This window comes from Carcharhinus amblyrhynchos, chromosome 27, assembly GCF_965287045.1.
Source record: "Carcharhinus amblyrhynchos chromosome 27, sCarAmb.v2.hapA, whole genome shotgun sequence".
NCBI classification, from domain to species: domain Eukaryota; kingdom Metazoa; phylum Chordata; class Chondrichthyes; order Carcharhiniformes; family Carcharhinidae; genus Carcharhinus; species Carcharhinus amblyrhynchos.
This window is the reverse complement of record NC_137350.1, coordinates 20,453,053-20,475,448: the sequence shown is the minus strand read 5'-3', so window position 1 is coordinate 20,475,448 and position 22,396 is coordinate 20,453,053. Positions and strand designations below refer to the sequence as shown.

Sequence of the window (22,396 nt, the reverse complement as noted above, 5' to 3'; positions counted from 1 at the left end):
CCACGTTTGCCCAGGACAGCAGTGCAGCCCATGCTGATCATAACATTCACTCTTTGGCTGGGATTGCCCAGTCTTCCCAATGAGGGTTGGGAGTGGACAACATGTTGGGAGATAAGAAACCACTTTCCAAATGGCGTGAAACACCGGCAGGAGCTTGTGGTCCCAGCTGTCATGGCAGGATAATGGCGGGTTGAAACTGTTGGGAAGCCACCTTGCATCTCATGGTCAGGATTCAAACGGACACCTGGCTGGAAATTTCACCCCTACCCCCCACACCTCCATATCTAATTGGCCACCAGCAGTATTTCATGCCAGTCCAGAACACATCTGCGCCAATGTGGTTAAAGTGCAGCTGTGCATATATTGGTAAGTGTGCATGGACAATAAACAATGGTGATGCACCCATATCACCATAGTGAGACCACAGTACACACTTGAACTAATCTTTCCCGCCACTAAGTCTAGGAGCTCCTCCAATATCTGCGATAGGGGTGAAGACAGCCTATTTGCCATGGTGCCCTGTTGTCTTTGGTTACTTTGGCCCTTCAGCCCTGGTTCTCTGGAGTCTCGAGGCCTGGCAGATGCCAGCTTAGTCTGGCATGTCTTGCTACTGTGATTCTAGGGGCTGGAGTTGAAAGGTCCTCGACAAATAGGAATTGGGGTCAGCACCTCCAGCATCTTGACTAGGACCACTCTCAGAGGCTCAGCAGAATATTTATCCAGAGGATAGGGGAGTCTAGGGGAGTCTAAAACTAAAGGGCATTCGGGGAGTCTAAACCTAGAAGGCATTAAGAGAGTCAAAAACTAGAGGGAATAGGTTTAAGGTGAGAGGGAAGAAATACAAAAGAGCCCAGAGGGACAACTTTTTTTACTGAGGATGATGAGTGTCTGGAACGAGTTGCCAGAGGCAGTAGTAGAGGCACATACAATTTTGCCTTCTAAAAAGCGTTTAGACGGTTATAAGATGGGTATAGAGGGATATAAGCCAAATGCTGACAATTGGGACTAGCTTAGTGGTTAAAAGAAGGGGCAGCATGGACAAGATGGGCCAAAGGGCCTGTTTCCATACCGTAAACTTCTATGACTCAGACTCATTTGAAGCCTCTTTCCCAGTAATCCTCCAAGTGCTAGTGACCATGGCTGCCCCTGCCTCCCCCTATTGTGGATATGTGTTAGTGAGGTGACCACAAGAGTGTGGGACCCTTCCTGAACCAGGTCTAGAAAGGTGTGTGTCTCTAGGCTACTGCAGGGTGCAGGTGACTGTGCTCCAGTTGCAATGTCTTCATCGTCCTCATCCTCCTCACTCCTGGAGTGATGCTGGGCTTGGGGTTGAGGTCAAGCCTCACCCTCCTTGCTGGCGCCTGTAATTGAAAGAGGAAAGAGTGAGTGACTGTGTGGGCTGCCTCCAACATGACCACAAGCATGATCCTTAGATTTTTACATCAAGACAGTCGGATGGTCCCTTACTGCGTGGAGGAAGGTGGACCTCGCCACTGCACAAGGCCAAAACTCCCCTGGCAACTCAGCAGCCCGCTCTTCAAATGGTGTCAGATGCCTGAGTTCAGCCATACCCCTCCCGTCCTCTCCGTCATGCCTGCTGTACATTATCTTGTCCTGCTCAAGAGGAGAAGATGGGAAGCGGGAAGTAGCAAAGGCAAATGGTATGTTGGCCTACATAGCGAGAGGATTGGATTATAGCAATAAGGATGTTTTACTGCAGTTGTATAGGGCGTTGGTGAGGTCACACCTGGAGTATTGTGTGCAGTTTAGGTGTTTTTATCTGAGGAAGGATGACCTTACTAAAGAGGGATTGCAATGAAAGTTTACCAGGCTGATTTCTGGGATGGCAAGTCTGTCATATGAGGAGAGACTAAGTCGGTTCGGAATATATTCATTGGTGTTTTGAAGAACGAGAGAGATTCTCATAGAAATTTATACAATTCTAAAAGGATTAGACAGGGTAGATTCAGAAAGAATGCTCCCGATGATGGGGGAGCCCTGAAGTAGGGGTCAGAGTTTGAGGATAAGGGGTAAACCTTTTAGAACCGAGGTGAGGAGAATGGTTAATTGTGGAATTTACTGTCACAGTAGTGAAAGTAGTTAAAACCAAAAGGTTGTGTGATTTCAAGAAGAAATTAAATGTAGCTCTTGGGGCTAAAGGGGTCAAGGGATATGGGGTGGCGGGGGGAAGGGGGGATTCAGGATAGTGAATTTGATGATCAGCCATGATTATAATGAATGGTAGAGCAGGCTCGAAGGGCTGAATGGCCTCCTCGTGCTTCTATTTTCTGTGTGTGTTTCTATGTATGGTTTGTGAACAATTGGGATGCAGGTGGTGTTTGTAGGATGCCATTTTTCACCAATAATCCACTGGCTTCTCTGCGCCATGTGTAAGATGCACTGCAGCCAGTCCACAAGGGTTATTGGACGACACTTAGCAGAGCAGTGAGCTCATGCTGATAGCAGGACAAGGCCAACAGAAGCATAGCATCAGCTGTCCCCAAAACCGGGAAATCCTACCTGAGGGCAATGGATCTTTGCATGGTTCCCCACTCCCTGCCTCTCCGCTATGAGGCACCACCACATCAGCCTGAGAGACGATTTTTTGCATGGACAGTGGAGACGGTGGCCGAGTCAGTGAGGCCCATGATCCAGTTCCCCTTCAGTGAGATACATATGGGAAATAGAGGGTTCTGGTTGCTGGTGTGAATGATGTTATTCATCATTTTTCTGCACTGCGGGGCTGTCCTCTGGTGAATGCAGTTAGTGTCAAGGGGTTTTGGGAGAGAGCTGGAGTGCAGTGTAGAGATATAGAGATACAGGATCAGTCATGATGATGTTGATTAGTGGGGCAGGTTCAAAGTGCTAAATACAGGGAGTGCAACAAAGGTTTACCAGGCTGATCCCTGGGATGGCAAGTCTGTCATATGAGGAGAGACTAAGTTGGTTAGGATTATATTCATTGGAGTTTAGAAGAGTGAGAGGGGACCTCATAGAAACTTTGCTCCTATTTTCTCTGTTCCTATTTTCTCTGTTTCTATTAAGCTGTTTTTCTCTACATGCATTTTAAGTTAGGCGCCTGCCGGTGTGAGCTACTTCCTACTTGCCCTGCTCCATATAATGTCCAGAAACACCTATTTGCATAATTAGTAAGCCTGGTATCACGCGATTTTTCCACTGGGCTCTGCAATGGACAAAAGTTTTGCTTCCCCTCCCTACCACAGGACTTAGGCCCAGAGCGGCAAATCCCAGCCTTTGAATTGGTATGTTTCCTCTTCCAGTCGGCAGTATTGAGCTGGCTACTCCAGAAGGGCAGTTTCCCACACACTGGCCAGGAGAACATCACCTCCCTTTAAGAAGTGACAGGCTACCCAATTCTCCACCCCCTCATGTGAGCTGCTTGTGGACTTTGTGAGTAAACCAGCAGCTTAACGACCGCAAGGATCAAGTACACAGTCATGGGAGAGGCACAGTGAAAGCTTAGTCCGCAATAGTGGTGGATAATCTGTGACCCTGGGACCACGTGAGGCCTATCTGAGTGAGTGTGGCCCACGTGACATTTTGTTAACTATCGCCCACGATGTGCTGATTTCTGCCCATGTAGTCTTCCTGCTGGTAAAGTCACCATAGTGCCAGATGACCATTGGTTGCTACCCCGAGGGGGAGAGCTGACTGGTGGTGATTTAACCTGAGGATCATCTCACCTCAGGTGAGGTTGAGAAGGCAGGACCTTCATGAATAAATTTTGCTGGGACACCACGCTGTTGGTGTCGCTCTGCATTGCTAACCAGCAAACTGAACTAAACCAATCTGGCTGAAGCGATTCACACCTAAAGCAAGGGCAAGTGAAGTGAGGTGCATGCTCTCTCTGCATCCAAAGTGTAAATATTTCTTCTGTTGTCACCATTTGAAGTGGATGATGGTTCTATTTATAGATAAGTGATGCAGCATTTTCTGTGACCTTTAATGAAATATTCGGCAAGTATTAAGTGTATTTAATCTTATTCATGGGGTCATAATTAGTGAACAAGCCCAATTTCAATCTTGTGGCCCACTGAGATGAAGAAGGACCATTTACTAGCCTAGTTGCCCATGACTTTCCCATGTAAAACACCCGTAGAAATCGAGCCCACTCAGTCCTTACAGATTAGACCAGGCCAGATCCAGGTTATTCTTGTTTCACCTTAACATTGAGAAATAAAATGGACAAGATAGGTCATGTTAATGCTAGCTCCACTTCTGTAATCGCGATCAATGTTCTCCTACAGAGAGATTGCACGATTGATTGAATGTGAGGAATTCACAGTTTGGCGAGAAGTTGTAATCAAACTCACCAGCACTTCTAAACTAAAGTAAAAGAAAGGTCACTCAATGTGATCTGAGTTCCCAGAATCATAGAATCCCTACAGTGCAGAAGGAGGCCATTCAGCCCATCAAGCCTGCACCGATAACAATCCTACCCAGGCCTTATTCCATAATCCCACATATTTACCCTGCTAATCCCCCGACACTAAGGAGCAATTTAGCATGGCCAATCAACCTATTCCGCATATCCTTGGACTGTGGGAAGAAACTGGAGCACCCAGATGAAACTCACGCAGACATGGGGAGAACATGCAAACTCCATACAGACAGTCACTCGAGGCTGGAATTGAACCTGGGTCCCTGGCATTGTGAGGTGTCACTGTGCCAACCATAAATAATTGAGATTCCATTGAGTTTAAAGTTCAAGTTTATTTACTAGTATCGCACGTAGGCTTACATTAACGCTACAATGTGAAAATACCCTCGTTGCCATGCTCTGGCACCTGCTCGGGTACACTGAGGGAGAATTCAGCATGGCCAATGCACCTAACCAGCATGTCGTTTGAACTGTGGGAGGGAAACTGGAGTACTCGGAGAAAACTCACACAGTCACGGGGAGAACGTGCAGATTCCGCACAGGGAGTGACCCAAGCCAGGAATCGAACCTGGGTCCCTGGCGCTGTGAGGCAGCAGTGCTAACCACTGTGCCACCCATGCCACCCATTGAATACACCCAACTTGTGATCTAATGCTCAAAGTCCATTGGTGACTTAATAGCTCATGAATTATTCAATCAAGTCACTTAATATGTTTTATATTTAGTGAATGTCATTTTTGTTCAAATACAATGAGTGTCTCTGATATATAATTTTGGCCCAATTCCCTACTGTATACCTTTGTTCTCCGTAGCTCTATTTATAGGTGCGCTGATAGGATCATTAAATTGTAATGTATCTTTCTGAAGCGGGATTTGCCTCTCCCATTAAACAATGATGTCCAATTGTAAAAGTCAGTCAGTCACCCATTGATTAAGTTGCACTGTGACCGAGGTCAGGCCTGAAGTCATACAGAAACATTCACACTCTTTGACTTAGTGTTACAGCTGCATAGTTAACATGCAAATAAATAATAAATACGGTGCATTCATATTTTAAGAGGGACGTGTGCATAAAGGCACGTGTTAACCCGTTCATAATGGCATGCTTAGATTTTGATGGAAGATTCTACAATGTGTGGTCTGTATGACTGCCTTCTTTTCGTAATCTGTTGCCATAGTTAGCATGAGAGTGAGCATGTGGCATTAGTCCAGGCATATTGTGGGCTTACTGGGACACAAAGAGGCAACTGAGTATAGTTAAGGGAGGATGGGGAGGCGATGGCCTAATGGTATTATCGCTAGGCTATTATTCAAGAAACTCAGCTAATGTTCTGGGGACCTGGGTTTGAATCCTGCCACGGCAGCTGGTGGAACTTGAATCCAATATAAATAAATATCTGGAATTCAGAATCTAATGGTGACCGTTGTCAGGAAGGCCCATCTGGTTCACTCATGCTGTTTAGGAAGGAATTTGCTATCTTTACCTGGTCCAGCCTACATGTGACTCCAGAGCCACACCAATGTGATTAACTCTCAACTGCCCTCAGACAACTAGAGTTGGGCAATAAATGCTGACCAGCCAGCGATAACTATGCCCCACGAATGAATAAAAAAAAGTTCACTAATGTCCTTTAGGAAAGAAAATCTGTCATCCTTACCTACATGTGACTGCAGAGCTACAGCAATGTAGTTGACTAGGAATGGTCAATAAATGTTGGCCAGCCGGCAATGCCCATGTGTCATGCATGAATAAAAAAAAATTAGTTATCACCCAGATCAGTTTCCTCTGGCGATGCCAGTTAGGTACCAGCTCATATTTGAGATGGGCACCTGACCTAACCAACAAAGCCCACATTCCTTGAATGAATAAAATAAAAAGCTCTGAGAAGTGACAATGAGGTGGTTGCCAACCTTTGTTTTGAACCCTTGCATATTCAAGGGTCAAAAGGTACAGGTGCTAAGTTATTAAGACCAGAAAAGTTATGCGACCCTAAGGATCTTCAGTCCTGGACACGGGGACAATGTGCAGACTCTGCATAGAATGTTTAAGGTGGTGGATGGGGTGCCAGTTAAGCAGGGTACTTCGTCTTTGATGGTTTTGACTTTCTTGAAGCTGCACCCATCCAGGCAAGTGGAGAATATTCTATCATACTTCTAACTTGTGCCCTGCAGGTAATGGACAGGCTTTGGGGAGTGAATTACTTCCCAAACTCTTACCTGCTCTTGTATTTATACAACTAGTTCAATTCAGTTTTTGGTCAGTGGTAGCTCCCAGGATGTTGATGGTGGGGAATTTAGTGATGGCAATACCATTGAATGTCAGAGAGGGGTGGCTAGGGTTTTTCTTGTCAGGTGTGAGAGCGGAAGAGCATTTGGATCATCAAAATGGGATTTCCACACAAACAGAACAAGTAACGACTGGAATTGAATAATCTCCGCCACCTCAACCCATCTAATCCATAATTAGACATGCTCCCCACAGGATTGCCAGCCAGCTTGTATGGATAAATTTCTATCATTGGACTTCCAGGCCCTACTAATAGTGGCCTTTGGGGAAGAGAGACCAGAGGAAAAAACAAATTTTTACACTAGCCAAGAAAGAATAAACCTCAGCTTAGTGGAGGCTAATCTTTTGTTGATCCCCATTGAATCCAACCTGTGTAATTACTGTTTAGTGTGCTAAATCCCAGTAGCGCCTGATCACTTCTAAAAAGAAATATAAATTTCTCAGTCATCGAAGCATAACAAGATTTCATGTTTTAAGACTTTTACTTTAACAAACAAATTAAGATCAACAGTGGCTAAACATTACTCAGTAGGCAGCAAACACACTAAGTTACAGAAAAGGTAAACAAAAACAGAAAATGCTGGAAAACCTCAGCAGGTCTGACAGCATCTGTGGAGAGAGAATAGAGCCAGTGTTTCGAGTCTGAATGACCCTTTGTCAGAGCTCTGACAAAAAGTCATCCAGACTCGAAACTTTGGTTCTACTTGGAGAGGGTACAGAAAAGATTTACCAGGATGTTGCTGGTGTGGAGGACATTAGCTATGAGGAGAGATTGGAGAAACTTAGTTTGTTCTCACTGGAATGACGAAGTTCGAGGGACGACCTGATAGAAGCCTACAAGATTATGAGGGGTGTGGACAGAGTGGATAGCCAGAAGCTTTTTCCTAGGGTGGAAGAGTCAATTACTATGGGGCATAGGTTTAAGATGCGAGAGATAAGGTTTAAAGGAGATGTCTGAGGCAAGCTTTTTACACAGAGGGTGAAGGGTGCCTGGAACTCGCTGCCAAGGAGAGGTAGTGGAAGGAGATTCGATAGTGACTTTTAAAGGGTGTCTTGACAAATACATGAATAGGATGGGAATAGAGGGATATGGGCCCTGGAAGGGTAAGGGGGTTTTAGTTTAATTGGGCAGCAGAGTCAGTGCCGGCTAGAAGCCGAAGGACCTGTTCCTGTGCTGTTATTTTCTTTGTTCTTTGTTCTGTCGCCACAGATGATGTCAGACCTGCCGAGATTTTCCACCATTTTCTGATTTTGTTTCAAATTCCAGTATTTTGCCTTTATAGAGAAATGGTTCCCCTGAATAACTTCTTAATACAACCAAAACCTATGCCACATTTAAACATTGCACTGAACACTCAGGAGAAATGTAGTCTTGTGTTTAAAGTCCCCAAGCTCATTCTGGCTTTAGCAGGATCGTTTCTCCCTGTCCCAGCAGAGTGAATCTTCCAGAGTCCTTTAAACAATGTCTCCTTCAACCAATCATCTGAGCTTATTCAAACAAACTTCCAACAGCAAGGCATCCATTAGTGAATCCTTGATCTTTACTAATCCTCATGCTTATTTATTTAAACAGGAGACCATACTCACCAGCACACTGCTTGGTGACTAATATGTAAATGCCCTTTGCTTGGCATAGCATCACCTGTTGTGAGCCTTTTTCCCTAAAATTTCTCTGGCTGGCTCTGATACTCTGTGAGCCTGTACACAGCAAGAATAGTTGCCTCCTCTGCTGTATCCAAGTGTCAAAACCTGTACTTTGCATTCAATAAGTTTTGACCTGGGCCCATGTCCCCATAGAAACCAGATCACGTTGGCTTGTCTCTGGGCATATGTCATAAGAGGTTATGTTCCCCTCTTTCCAAACTGTTGCCCATTCTGCCTTGAATTAAAGGAGACAGTTTAAAACATAACCATCTTATAGTGTCCAGCGGTCGTAGCAAAGCTAAGTGGGACTTCTTTCAAAACAAGTGCCAATTCCTTCACTTCATGTTTACTGCTGTAATTTACTGTAATGCGAGGAACATGATTATGTTTGAAAGAGGATTCCAATGGAACCATACTCATATCTGACTCTGTGGCACGGTTATGGTCTGCCCTCATAGGCTACTTGCTGCCTTGAAACAGAAAGATGCAGCTTGTCATAAACTAACTGTTTAGCAAGACTGGTTGATGAATTTTGATTGATCGGAGAGGTTTGTAGTTAATGTTGTTAACAAGGTTTGCTCAGTCACGCACCCACAGTCCTGGGATCCCTGAGTAATTGTACTGGTGGTTGAGCTTTCTCTGCAGATTTCTCATTCAGCCCCATAATGCTCCTTTGAGTGTTCACCACAGCCGCAACATCATTTGGGGGTCCTGCTGCATCGTGCAGTGGGATCAAGTCCAACTGAGTGGCTTGCTCGGCCATTTCAGAGGGCAGCTGAGAGTCAGCCACACTGCAGTGCAAGTGCAAGAGCAAATCTGTCACGCAAGGAGCAGGACTTCTCATGAGAGCTGAGGATTCAGCTGAAAAAGATCTCCCGCGAGCATGGTAAAACTTTGACCCCTCTCTCTCAGGCTCCATGTAGTACAAGTTATCATCTTCATAATCTGTACTGCGACCAAATCACCCAAGATTCGGCCCCATAAATGTTTGCTGTTAAAATTGGAAGGCAAAATCTCTGTTCCTTTCTTTCTAACCCTGTTCTGTTTTACACCACATTTTGTTCATGTATATAAAGTTGTTGGGTGGGATTTTCAGGCCGCGCTGGCCCCAAGCCCGGAAAATCCCACCTGAGGTCAATGGATCTTTGCATGGTCTGTATCCCGCCCACTACGATTCCCATAGCGGGTGAAGCAGGAAAATTCCACTCCCTGTCTTTAGCAAGAAGTCCATTTTATAGCGGATCATCAGCCTCTATCTTGAGTAAAGATTCTGCAGCATAATCCTGGGCCAGAATCCTGGAACTCTCTCCCAAACAGCACGGTGGGTGTACCTACATCACAGGAACTGCAGCAGTTCAAGAAGGCAGCTCACCGCCACCTTCTTGAGGACAGTTGGGGATGGACAGTAAAGGGGGGGTGATGGTCTAGTGGCATCATCGCTAGACTATTCATCCAGAAACTCAGCCAATGTTCTGGGGGACCCCGGTTCGAGCCCCGCCACAGCAGTTGGTGGAATTTCAATTCAATAAAAAAAATGTGGAGTTGAGAATCTACTGATGACCATGAAACCATTGTCGATTGTCAGAAAAATCGTTCACTAATGTCCTTTAGGGAAGGAAATTTGCCTGGTCTGGCCTGTGTGTGATTATGTGTGACTTCAGGGCCACAGCAATGTGGTTGATTCCCAACTAGGGATGGGCAATAAATGCTGGCCAGTCAGCGATGCCTGTTTCACAAATGAATAAAAAATAAATAAATGGTGGTCTAGCCAGTGACGCTCACACCCCAGAAATGAATAAAGAGAAACTGTAATCCTAATTCCACTCTAGTCCATAGAACCATTTTTCAAGCAGGTTTTGAGTGCAGGTTATTCTGTGATAATAGCCTCATCATACCTCTTTCTCCTTACAAAGAACAGTACAGCACAGGAATAGGCCCTTCAGCCGTCTAAGCCTGTGCCTATCTAACCAACTGCCTACATCCCCCTATTCCCCGTTTGTTTGTATGCCTGTCAAGATAAGTCTTAAATGTGGCTAATGTAACCATCTCAACCACCTCACTCGGCAATCCATTTCAGGCCCTCACCATCCTCTGTGTATAAAAACTTCCCCCGCACATCTTCACTGAACCTTTCCCCCCTTATCTTGAACTTGTGCCCCCTTGTATTTGTCGTTTCTGCCCTGGGAAAATGCTTCTGACTGTTCATCCTATCTATACCTCTCGTAATTTTATAAACTTCAATCAGGTCGCACCTCAGCCTCCGTCTTTCCAGGGAGAACAATCGCGGTTTATTCAATCTCTCCCCGTTGAGCTTCAAACTAAAAATAGCCTATAAAATTGTTGGAATTCAGCATCCGCAGTATTTTGCTTTTATCTTACTGCAAAAATGTTGCTTGCTACTTGACTGTGATGTCTTGCAGACTTCCATCGTGACAGTTGAGCTGGATTTGGACCGGCTGCTGCCGAGGTAGAGCGAAGTTATTCCCATCGGATAAATGTTGATTTCTCCTTCTTTTTCCCTTCTTCAGAATTCAGGTGAATGACCTAATTGTGGAGGTGGATGGAATCAGTCTGGTTGGCGTGACCCAGAGCTTCGCCGCCTCGGTTCTTCGAAACACGAAAGGCACCGTCAGGTAAGTACTGAGCACGCTCGTGGAAGGAATCCCGGGGCAGCTAGATCCTAAAGAATGGGCCACTCTGAATTTCTGCAGAGAGTCTTTCAATCGTGGACAAGAAGCCCCAGAGAAACTACTGAAGATTGAGGAACCCCCTTCCTCACCACACTGAAATTCTACCCCCTGATCTACTTCAAAATAGACTGGGCAGCACGGTGGCGCAGTGGTTAGCACTGCTGTCTCAGGGACCTGTGTTCGATTCCCAGCTCGGGTCATTACCTGTGTGGAGTTTGCACATTCTCCCCATGTCTGTATGGGTTTCCTCTGCGTGCTCTGGTTTCCTCCCACAGCCCAAAGATGTGCGATTTAGGTGGATTGGTCACTTTAAATTACCCCTTAGTGTCAGAGGGTTTAGCAGGGTTTAATCAAGAATAGGGCCTGGGTGGGATTATGGTTGGTACAGACTCAATGGGCCGAATGTCCTCCTTCTGTACTATAGGAACTCTATGACACTGTGATTCTCTATGAAAATTCCGTATCGACTTTCGGATGGTTACAGCTTCAGCACATAGATAACAGCTACTGTTAGCAACTGAACAATGTAGTGTTTTATTTTGTTAATAACTCCGTTTCATCACATTATGGGCTGCACTGTGGCCTCAAAGCACCAGGGACCCGGATTCAATAGTGGCCTTGGGTGGCTGTGTGGAGTCTGCACGTTCTCCCTGTGTCTGCATGGGCTTCCTCCGGGTGCTCCAGTTTCCTCCCACAGTACAAGGATGTGCAGGTCAGATGGATTGGTCATTCTAAGTTGCCCCTTAATCAGGGGGATTAGCAGGGTAAGTATGTGGGGTTATGGAGATGGGGAATGGTGGGATTGCTGTCCGTGCAGGCTCGATGGGCTGAATGGCTTTCTTCTGCATTGTAGGTATTCTATGATCAATGATCTTCAATGATTAACAATGATTTGGATTATGGTGCAATTGTATCTTAAATCCTGAGCACATAATCCCCTCCTAATGGGAGAATCCTAGGGGCGCCCCTCTGCTGGGTTTGTAAGCAGGGTCGTGGTGGGGTGTTTGGGGGGGGGGGGGGGTGGTGTGGGAGGGTGCATAAAATTTCTTGAATAGGCTTCCAGCTGGTTTCCTGCCCATCCAAGCTCTTGGCAATTTCACGCTGGGTTGGGCAAGTGCTTGAATGACCTGCCTTCCCTTGCCTCTGTTGAGGCCTTTGCGTGGCCAAATTACTGTCCACTTAGGGACCATTTGCTGTCCAGCCTCAATCTTCAGGCTGGCTGGACGAGTTCTGGTGCATGGGGGAGTTTAGCTGTTCTTTTTCTCTCCTTTCCTCTACTCCTCCTCTCCCATCTCTCCTACCCTCCATATTCCCCTTATCTTGTCTCCCTGGCTCCTCCTCTTTCCTGTCCTCTCTTCATCCTCTCCCACATCCCTCACCTCCCTTTCTGAACTCTCTTTTCTCCCACACTGACTCCATCACACACTCTCCCCCTACCTCGCCTCCTCTCCTGATGTAGGACGCGTGCTGTAAATTCTATGTAATTCTCCCCTCCCTCTTCTCCATTTCCTGCCTTTCCTGTAAGTGTCCTTGATGTCTCCTGTGAAACACTCAAGGGATTGACCAGTGAGACATTAACACAAAGAACCATGGAAGCTTTGGACTGTGAGAGGAAACTGGAGCACCCGGCGAACGTGCAAACTCCACACCGACTGTGCCCCAAGTCGGGTATCGAACCCAGATCCCTGGCGCTGTGAGGCAGCAGTGCTAACCACTATGCCACCGTGCCGCCCCATGTGAATGTGCTGCCTATATTTGAATTATAACGCAGTGTTGGAAGTCTTGGCAACTCAGAAAAGAATCTAGCGTTGCCCTTGATCCCAAAACCTCACATTGTTCCGTTGCTTATTATAGCAAAGCACAGGAAAGCCCGAAGGACCAATGGTGCAGTTAATAGGAAAGCAGCTCAGGCCTAAGAATGCTTCACATTGAAAACAGTTCTGGATGAAAAGCTACGTTTCAGAAGAAACAAAAAGCAGTTCATGAAACAAAAAAAGGCGCACTGCCCAGGAAATGACTTTAGTGACGGCAAATATTTTATACTTTGATTTCTAACTGATTTAAAGTCTCACATCTTAGCAACGACTCACTGCTAGCAATTAACTGAAGGTTGAGTTATGTATCTCACCACTTTTGCTAAACTCAGCTCAGGGACAGAGCGGCAGCAATAATATTTTTTCTGTTAAAGGTGCCGTGTGTAATCGGAACCAAGCGGCCGTTGAGCCAAGGCAGGCTCTGGGAGGAAGCGGATGCTTAGTTTGTACCTGAGAGGCATTTTAAGTGGAAAAAGGGGGGAGCTGGTGAGGCACAGAGAGGATAAAGCCCCCCTCCCCCCACCCCCGCCGAGCCAGGGGATTGAGTCGCAGTTAGGCCATTTCAGAGAGGAAACTCTGAGACAAAAGGCCACGTCAATATTAGTAAGAAGGTGGGGATGCAGGAAGGGCCAGAGGGATGAGCAGTTCTGTCGGGCTGAAGGAAGGTACAGAGACAGGGGCCGGTGAGGCCATGTTGGGACTTAAACAAATCCAGGGGATTTTGCATTGGAACCGTTGAAAGCCTGGGTTTAAATTGCAATTGTCCATCCCTGGTTAGAGCCTCACAACTCCAGCTGGAATCATGGCAGAAAATGGGGAAAAATCTCTGGCAGCCAAACTTGCCGTTGATTCGCCGTCCCGACTGGGAACCATCGCGCACATGTAGAGGGGGAAGAGAACAGGTCCCATGTCTGCCCCACTGACTGCCTTCTGTACTGTCGAGATTCTGTGATCCTCAACTCCACTTTCCTGATATCCCCATAACCCTTGATTCCCTTACTGACTAAAAATCGATCTACCTCAGCCTTGATCATACTTAACGACCTAGCCTCTACTGCCCCTTGCAGTAAAGAATTTCACAGATTCACTATCTTCTGAGAGACAAAATTCCTCCTCACCTCTGCCTTAAATGTGTGACCTCTTACTCTGAGACTCTGCCCTCCGGTCCTGGACTCTCCTTGGGCCTCACACTAAAAGTTGTGCTAACTGGAGAAACAGTTGTGTATTTCTAATTGGCTTGCACTTCTAAACGTACACCTCAGTCCAAATAAAAATTCACAAACGTTGCACAGGTAGAAGCATTATAAAGTAGCACACTTTTCAAAATTCACGTGAGAAAATTAGTTTTGTCCTACTTTTCAAATCTTTCGATTTGCTAGCTTTGATCCTGCACATATGCTTTAACCACTGAGCATAGCTTGAGGAGATGCCAAAGTATTGAGACAACAGATTGTCAGACTGTCAAAATGTAGATAGTCATCAGCAGTGCTGAGGCTATGCTTCAACACTCCAGAATGTGAAAGCAGCAATGACAACTCACCACATGGTTGGCTCATTTTAAACATCACATTGGAGTAAAGTTTACTTTCTGCACATTGTTATTTTTAAAAAACAGGTCTAAAATTGATTCACCTATCGCAAGTTAGCCCACCTAGAATAACCACAGAATCATAAAACAGTCAGAATACATGACGTGGAGGTGCCAGCGTTGGACTAGGGTGGGCAAAGTAAGAAGACTCACAACACCAGGTTAAAGTCCAACAGGTTTATTGGGAATCACAAAATTTTGGAGCGCTGCTCCTTCCTCAGGTGAGTTCTGATGAAGGGGCAGCGCTCCGAAAGCTCGTGATACCAAATAAACCTGTTGGACTTGTGAGACTTCTCACCAAGCCGTAATACAAAAGGAGCCATTCAACTCTTGATGAGCTTGCTGACTCTCTGCAACTGCCCCATTTCCCCCGCCATTTCCCTGTGGCCCTGCAAATTTCTTCTCTTTTCAGATGATTATTTAATTCTGTTTTGGACATTTTGATAAGATCTGTCACTGACGGACCCTCGGGCAGTGAGATTCCAGTTCCTGACCATTCGCTGCACATAAAAAACCATTTCCTCAAGTCACCATTGCTGGAAGCAGTTTCTTCCTATCCACTCCTCGTGAATTTCAACATTTCTATTGAATTTTTCTTAATCGTCTTTTCTCTCGTGAGCATATCCCCCGATCTATCCACGTAACTGAACTCCTTCATCCTTGCAACCATTCATGTGACTTTTTCCTGATGCCTTTGCTCACACCTGTAATCCTCAGAATTGGACACAATGGATGGGATTTTCCAGCCACACTCGCCCTAAATTCTGCCAGCGGTCGATAGACCTTTGCATGGTCTGCAACCCCCCCAACCCTGTCCGCTACGATTCCCGTGGCAGGCAGGACAGGAAAATTCCCTCAATACTACAGTTGACGCCAAATCTGTGTTTTACAAAGAATCACCATGATGTCCTTGCGTCTGTATTTTGTTATGAGGTCCAGAGGCCGTAATGCTTTACTAACCGCTTTCTCAATCTGTTTTGCCTCCTTCAATTTTTTTGTTTAACATGTTTTCGCACCCACAGTTTTTTAAACACTTTTGGGAATAACTGGGGGAGGTGGGGGTGATTCCCAAGCTCATTATCAGTTGGTTGAACTGCGTTATGAACGCTCCTTAGATGGTTATTAGTGTCATAAGTAGGCATATGTATTAATATTGCAATGAAGCTACTGTAAAAATCCCCTAGTTGTCACATTCCGGTGCCTGTTTGGGTACACTGAGGGAGAATTTTTTAACATGGCCATTGCACCTAACCAGCACGTCTTTCGGACTATGGGAGGAAACAGGAACATCCGGAGGAAACCCATGCAGACACGGGGAGAATGTGCAGACTCCACACAGGCAGTGACCCAAGGCTAGAAATTGAACCTGGGTCCCTGATGCTGTGAGGCAGGAATGCTAACCACAATGCCACTGTGCTGCCCCAGTCTTGGCAATGAACTTGAACCCAGAGTCTCTGGTTCAATGATAGGGATATTGCCACCTCGTTTCAATGATTTGTACACATATAAAGTCCCTCTGCTCCTGTACCCCTTTGAGATGTTGTTCTCTTTTTTTCAATATTGTCGCCCTCATTCTTCCTACCAAAATCAATCACTTCACATTTCTCTGCATTAAATTTAATCGCAGCACATCCACTCATTCCGTTCCCGTAGCGTATTTAAAAATCCTGTCCTGTCTCTCGAAAGTGAGAAATTAGCATGTGCAGGGTGGCATGATGGCACAGTGGCTAGCCCTGCTGCCTCACAGCGCCAGGGACCCGGAGCACCGAGGGGCAATTTATTGTGACTTACCTACCTAACTCATAGACCTATAGATTGTGGGAGGAAACTGGAGCATCCTGAGGAAACCCACGCAGACATGGGGAGAACGTGCAAACTCCACACAGACAGTGACCCGAAGCCAGAATTGAACCTGGGTCCCTGGTGATTTGAAGCAGCCACCGTGCTACCTTTTAAATCAGTGGAAGTAGTTTTTCTCCATCTATCTAATCAGTTATTGAAGAGGAATGTTCAAGTTGCGAGCAAGGAATGGGAATGTAATTCCTGAATGTCACAGTTGAAACTCCAATGGACAATCAAAATCATGGATCTCCAATCCATCCTATCTCTTGAGCATATTGCTTCCTTGCTGGAAATGCAACATTGTGCAATTATCACTGCAAAAATTGCACCCAGCCTAACATGATTGATATAACTGTGAACACCTTTCACTTATTCTGTCTGGCGGGCTGGCCTCCAAACAGAAGCAAAAAACAAGGGAAACAAGAGGGCTTTTTTTCCAAATCAGTCTGTTTAATTCTCACCCATACAATATCAGAGAAGTGTACTTAGATTAATTAATTCCATTCAAGCATGTGACAATGTGCGAGCTTTGTTTCATGCAGTACACATTTGAAATAACACTTCAGAAAGTTTCCAGTTGCGACTCAGGGCAGTGAAGCATCTTTTTGTTGCTTTGTCGCAATGAGCCACTCGTCCGAAGGTTGTGATTATATTTCCCGGGGAAGAATAAAAATGTCATTCCAACAAACCCTGTACGCAAGGAGCAATTACCTTTCCATTTATTTATTATTAAAGCCCGTCACATCTGAAGAAAGCGTCTGTCGTGGTTCCATGTCAGCCTTGTTGCAGCTAAAAATAGAGCTGTCAATAATTGATGGGAAGTTGTTAAATGAATGTGGAGACAAACACGCCTGTGGCTCCAAAGAACAGGTGCCAAGAAGTTTCAGTTCATCTTTGTGAATGGTTGATTGTTTACCGCGTTCACTCCCAGTTTGCAGCCTTTAGAGAAACATAGAACATAGAACACTACAGCACAAACAGGCCCTTCGGCCCACGAGTTGTGCCGATCACATCAACACCTATCTATAACCCCCAATCCCATAAAACCCCATATATACTCATCCAGAAGTCTTTTAAAAGACCCCAGCGAGTTCGCCTCCACCACCACTGACGGCAGCCGATTCCATTCACTCACCACCCTCTGAGTGAAAAACTTACCCGTAACATCACTTCTGTACTTTCCTCCCTGCACCTTAAACCTGTGTCCTCTCGTAGCGACCATTTCAACCCAGGGAAATAGCCTCTGAGAATCCACCCTATCTATTCCTCTCAACATTTTATAAACCTCTATCAGGTCGCCTCTCAACCTACGTCTCTCCAGGGAAAAGAGACCCAGTTCCCTCAACCTAACTTCATAAGGCATGCCTCCCAGTCCAGGCAACATCCTTGTAAATCTCCTCTGTACAGAGTAACTTCACTCCATGGTGAATACAATGCCACTCTCGTGCTCTCCTACGGTCTGCAATCGCCACGTGTGTCTCGAAGTAGACCTCAATCATAGAATTCCTACAGTGTGGAAGGAGGCCATTCGGCCCATCATTCCCGCACTGACAACAATCCCACCTGGGCCCGCTCCCTGGAACCTCACGTATTTACCCTGCTAATCACCCTGACGCTAAGACTCCTTTCACGTCACATTCCCGCTGCAGTGACGTTGGAAAATTTGGCGGAAAGCCAAATTCCCGTTCAGTGTGGCGGGCCAGGAAAATCCCTCCAATGTGAACAGGGCTAAGGTTCCAACCCAATTTAGTATGGCCTGCACATCTTTGGACCATGGGAGGAAATTGGAGCACCCGGATGAAACCCACGCAGACACGGGGAGAACGTAGGGTAAATACATGGGGCTGTGGGCTTGGGGCCTGGGTGGGATGCTCTGTTGGAGAGTCAGTGCAGACCTGATGGACCTACTGCCCACCTTCTGCGATCTGTGGGCTCTCTGATTCTACTAAAATCTCTTCAGGTAGGATTCACTGACAGTGACGAGCAAGTTTGAAGTTGAGGCCAGTGTATCAGTGGATATTCCCAATGCTATGTTTGCTGGGGGCGTGGAATGTCGAGGTGATATGAACCAACGAAGGGTCAAGGTCAAAGTTTGGTCAGCAGTGTGGATTCCAAGCAGCATGCAAACATCACAGATAATCAAATAACATGCTAATTGCTGAACATGGCAACTTAAGGACATAGAGGCCTGGCAAACATTAATGGCTGAACCATATTTGAATAAATTCTCTTCAACTCGTTTCCAAACATCACACTTTAGATCAAATGACATCCAACCTCACCCACTTCCTCCCCCTCCCCTTTCCTGCACCGCCACATCCTCAGGCCTATGGCCACCAAACTAAGTTCACCTCACCAGTTTTAATTCTTGTGTATGGGACAGAGCCGTCACTGGGCTGCACCAGCATGTTTTGCCCACCTTTAATTGCTCTTGAGAAGGCAGTGGTGAACGGCCTTGTTGAACTGTAACAGCCCAGTGTGGTGTAGATACACCCACAGTGATGTTAGAAAAGGCGCTCCGGGATTTTGAAGGGACAGCGATACGTTTCCACATCAGGGTGGTGCGTAACTCAGAGGGGAGCTTGCACAGATGGTGGTGTCCCCATGTATCCGTAGCCCTTGTTCTTCCAGATTTTTGAGGTCGCAGCTTTGTATGTTGGGAATAACAACTCCACAGTTTCAAATTCAATGTTGGGGGGCGGTGGGACGGAGCGATCTTAGCTTCTCGCACTGCCGGCCCGATGAGTGGGGCGAGCCGGTAAGATCGCGACAGAACCGAGAAATCGCCGATTTCTTGCCTCTGTGATCTTACCAGCGTTGGAAATCCAGCGAGATCAGCCTCACGCTCAGAAAGGCCCCGATTACCACCCCTGCCCGTGGAAACGAAGTTTGGCTTCTTTTTTATTTGACTAAATCAGGTAAGATGAATTCGTTCAAAGAAACACTCGTTCCTCCTTTAGAAGTTGAAGTTTTTGATAAAATCTCCCCCTAGGACTTTACAACCTTCAAGACAGTTCCCTAGCACCGCAAATCCCTGGGATTATTTGCAATCATAGAATTAGACCGTCCCAGGACAGTCTCCTCCTTGGTGTTGACCCATTTACAGTTACTTGGTGAAAGAGGGGACCGGGGGTGGGATTTTCCAGGCACATTCGCCTAAAGCCCGGAAATTCTCTCCCGAGGTCAAGTGGCCTTCACATGGTCCTGTCCCGTCCACTACGATTCCCGTGGCAGGCGGGACGGCAAAATTCCGGTGCAGAAGTCAATCTTCACTCAGTTTTAAACATATTCACAAAGTGAGACCTTACCAATGTACAGCTCATAACTGTTTTATTTTGTTTATTGATGTCGCTGTAATTAATTTCTTCTTGGGGTGTAAGTGACATCATTTATGGACCACCTTTAATTGCCTTGTAAAGCTGGTAACGCCTGTCTTTGTGAGATAACCATGTGATTTCCTCGGCCACTTCCGAGGGCAGCCAACAATATAATGTGGACTGGAGAGCCGTGGTGGGACAGGCCGTGCTGGGACGGGGGTTTTCAGTTTGGAATGCTCGATACAGCAGGAGCACACCGGAAGCTGTAGGTCCCCAGCCTCACCCAGAAGTGGACCTCAGGGCACGCCAGCAGCGTTGAGCTGAGCAGCCGCACCTATTGCACTGGCAGAAGGCAGAGAGTGGGGATAAAGAGCTCTTTTTCAGGATGGCAGCCAGTGTCTAGTGGTGTGCCTCAGGGGTCAGTGCTGGGACTACAACTTTCCACAATATGCGTTCACAATTTGGAAGCAGGAACTGAAGGCACAGTTGCTAAGTTTGCAGATGATACAAAGATAATGTAATGGGACAGGTAGTACTGAGGATTCGGGGGGGGCTGCAGGAGGACTCGGACAGGTTAGGATAGTGGGCAAAGAAGTGGCAGATGGAATACAATGTGGAAAAGTGTGACGTTGTGCACTTTGGAAGGAAGAATGGAGCCATAGATATTTTCTAAATGGAAAAATGCTTCGGAAATCAGAAACACGAAGGGGCTTGGGAGCCCTTGTTCAAGATTCTCTTAAGGTTAACTTGCAGGTTCAGTCGGAAGACAAATGCAATATTAGCACTCATGTCAAGAGGGCTATAAAATAAGAACAGGGATGTACTTCTGAGGCTGTGTAAGGCTCTAGTCAGATCCCATTTGGAGCATTGTGAGCAGTTTTGGGCCCCATATCTAAGGAAGGATGTGCTGGCCTTAGAAAGGGTCCAGAGGAAGTTCACAAGAATGATCCTTGGAATGAAGAGCTTGTCAAATGAGGAACGGTTGAGGACTCTGGGTCTATACTCGGAGTTTAGAAGGATGAGGGGGATCTTATAGCAACTTACTGAATACTGCGAGGCCTGGATAGAGTGAACGTGGAGAGGATGTTTCCACTAGTAGGAAAAACTAGAGCCAGAGGGCACAATCTCAGACTAAAGGGATGATCCTTTAAAACAGAGATGAGGAGGAATTTCTTCAACCAGAGAGTGGTGAATCTGTGGAACTCTTTGCCTCAGAAGGCTGTGGAGGCCAGGTCTTTAAGACAGAGATAGATAAGTTCTTGTTTAATAAGGGGATCTGGGGTTATGGGGAAAGGGCAAGAGAATGAGGATGAGAAAAATATCAGACATGATTGAATGGTGGAGCAGACTTGATGGGCTGAGTGGCCTAATTCTGCTCCCATGTCTTATGATCTTATGGTGGTATGATCAGACACAACTCACCGAGTTTGTTAACTTGACCCAACTGCTCTGTACAGTACTGTCTAATTGAGAAGAGAGAGATACCAAAACAAGGTGACTAATAGCTGCTTCAGGCTGTCACTGAAGACACCTGAGTACTGACTGACCCCATGAGGGAATCAAACCTACCTCGCACATCACTGGGACATGAGACAAAACCTTGCAAAATTGTTCATTTTTCCTGCAATTTAATACCAGATCATTTCATGGAATCTCAATCCAAGATTAATCTACACAAAAAGCAAGTGATCTTTATCCACTTAGCACATCATAATTTAAAAACTTTCCCATCATAAAATGTTCGATTCTGGAGTGGGTGACTGTGTGAAGTTTACATGTTCTCCCCGTGTCTGTGGGGGTTTCCTTCGGGTGCTCTGGTTTCCTCCCACAGTCCAAAGATATGCAGGTTAGCTTGATTGGCTATGATAAATTGCCACTTAGTGACTCAGGATATGTGGGTTCAGGGGATTAGAACGTAAGAACTAGGAGTAGGCCACCTGGCCCCTCGAGTCTGCTTCACCATTCAGTGAGGTCATGGCTGATCTTCTCATGGACTCAGCTCCACTTATCCACCCACTCAGCATAACCCTTAATTCCTTTACTGTTCAAAAATGTATCTATCCTCGCCTTAAAAACATTCAATGAGGTAGCCTCAACTGTTTCACTGGGCAGGAAATTCCACAGATTCACAACCCTTTAGGTGAAGAAGTTCTTCCTCAACTCAGTCCTAAATCTTATTTTGAGGGCATGCCCCCTGGTTATAGTTTCAAAAGGTAGAAGTAAATGTATTTAGCAGGGTTAGTACATGAGGTTGCGGGACTGGGGCCTGGATAGAATGCGGGAGAGCCAGTGCAGAGCCAGTGGGCCAAATGGCCTCCTTCTGCACTGTAGGGATTCTATGATCATGTTGTATTATATTCTTACATCACGTATCACTATTGCTTTTTAGTTCAAATGTCGCTTTGAATTTTTCTATTACGCCTTGTTACCCAGATCTACAGATACTTCTGCAAGTAGGTCAGTTGTTCCTTGGGCAGACTATTTGCAGTGACTGGGAGCAGACCCTTGTAAGATTTACACAAGGTTTTCTTGCACGCGGTGCTGGTGCTACTGCGCCTGTTTGTTTCTTATGTTTAAAAATCCAATGTTTGTGTGAAAGCAAATTCTGACAGTAGCAAAACCGCTGAGCCATTTGCCTGAATAATCCCTGTATTTATAACGTGAACTAATAAAATAAACAGAAAAATGTGACGAGATAATGGCTGCTCTGTTACTGAAATGTCTGCTTAAGGCAAGGTGTCTGCTAGACCATGAGTTCATTCCCTGAACATTTTGCTTCGTGGGGTATTGATTGGACAAAGGAAGAGTTGCT

General features: G+C 46.0%; 1 protein-coding gene across 1 annotated transcript in view; it reads left to right on the top strand.

Annotated features, from left to right (window-relative positions):
* LOC145359265 (neurabin-2-like) overlaps window positions 1–22,396 on the top strand; it is a 236,776-nt gene that overhangs the window by 153,708 nt on the left and 60,672 nt on the right. Inside the window, exon 5 of the mRNA XM_080213792.1 lies at window positions 10,862–10,966. Within this exon, the coding sequence (XP_080069918.1) occupies window positions 10,862–10,966 (105 nt within the window). The remainder of the gene's footprint in view (window positions 1–10,861; window positions 10,967–22,396) is intronic.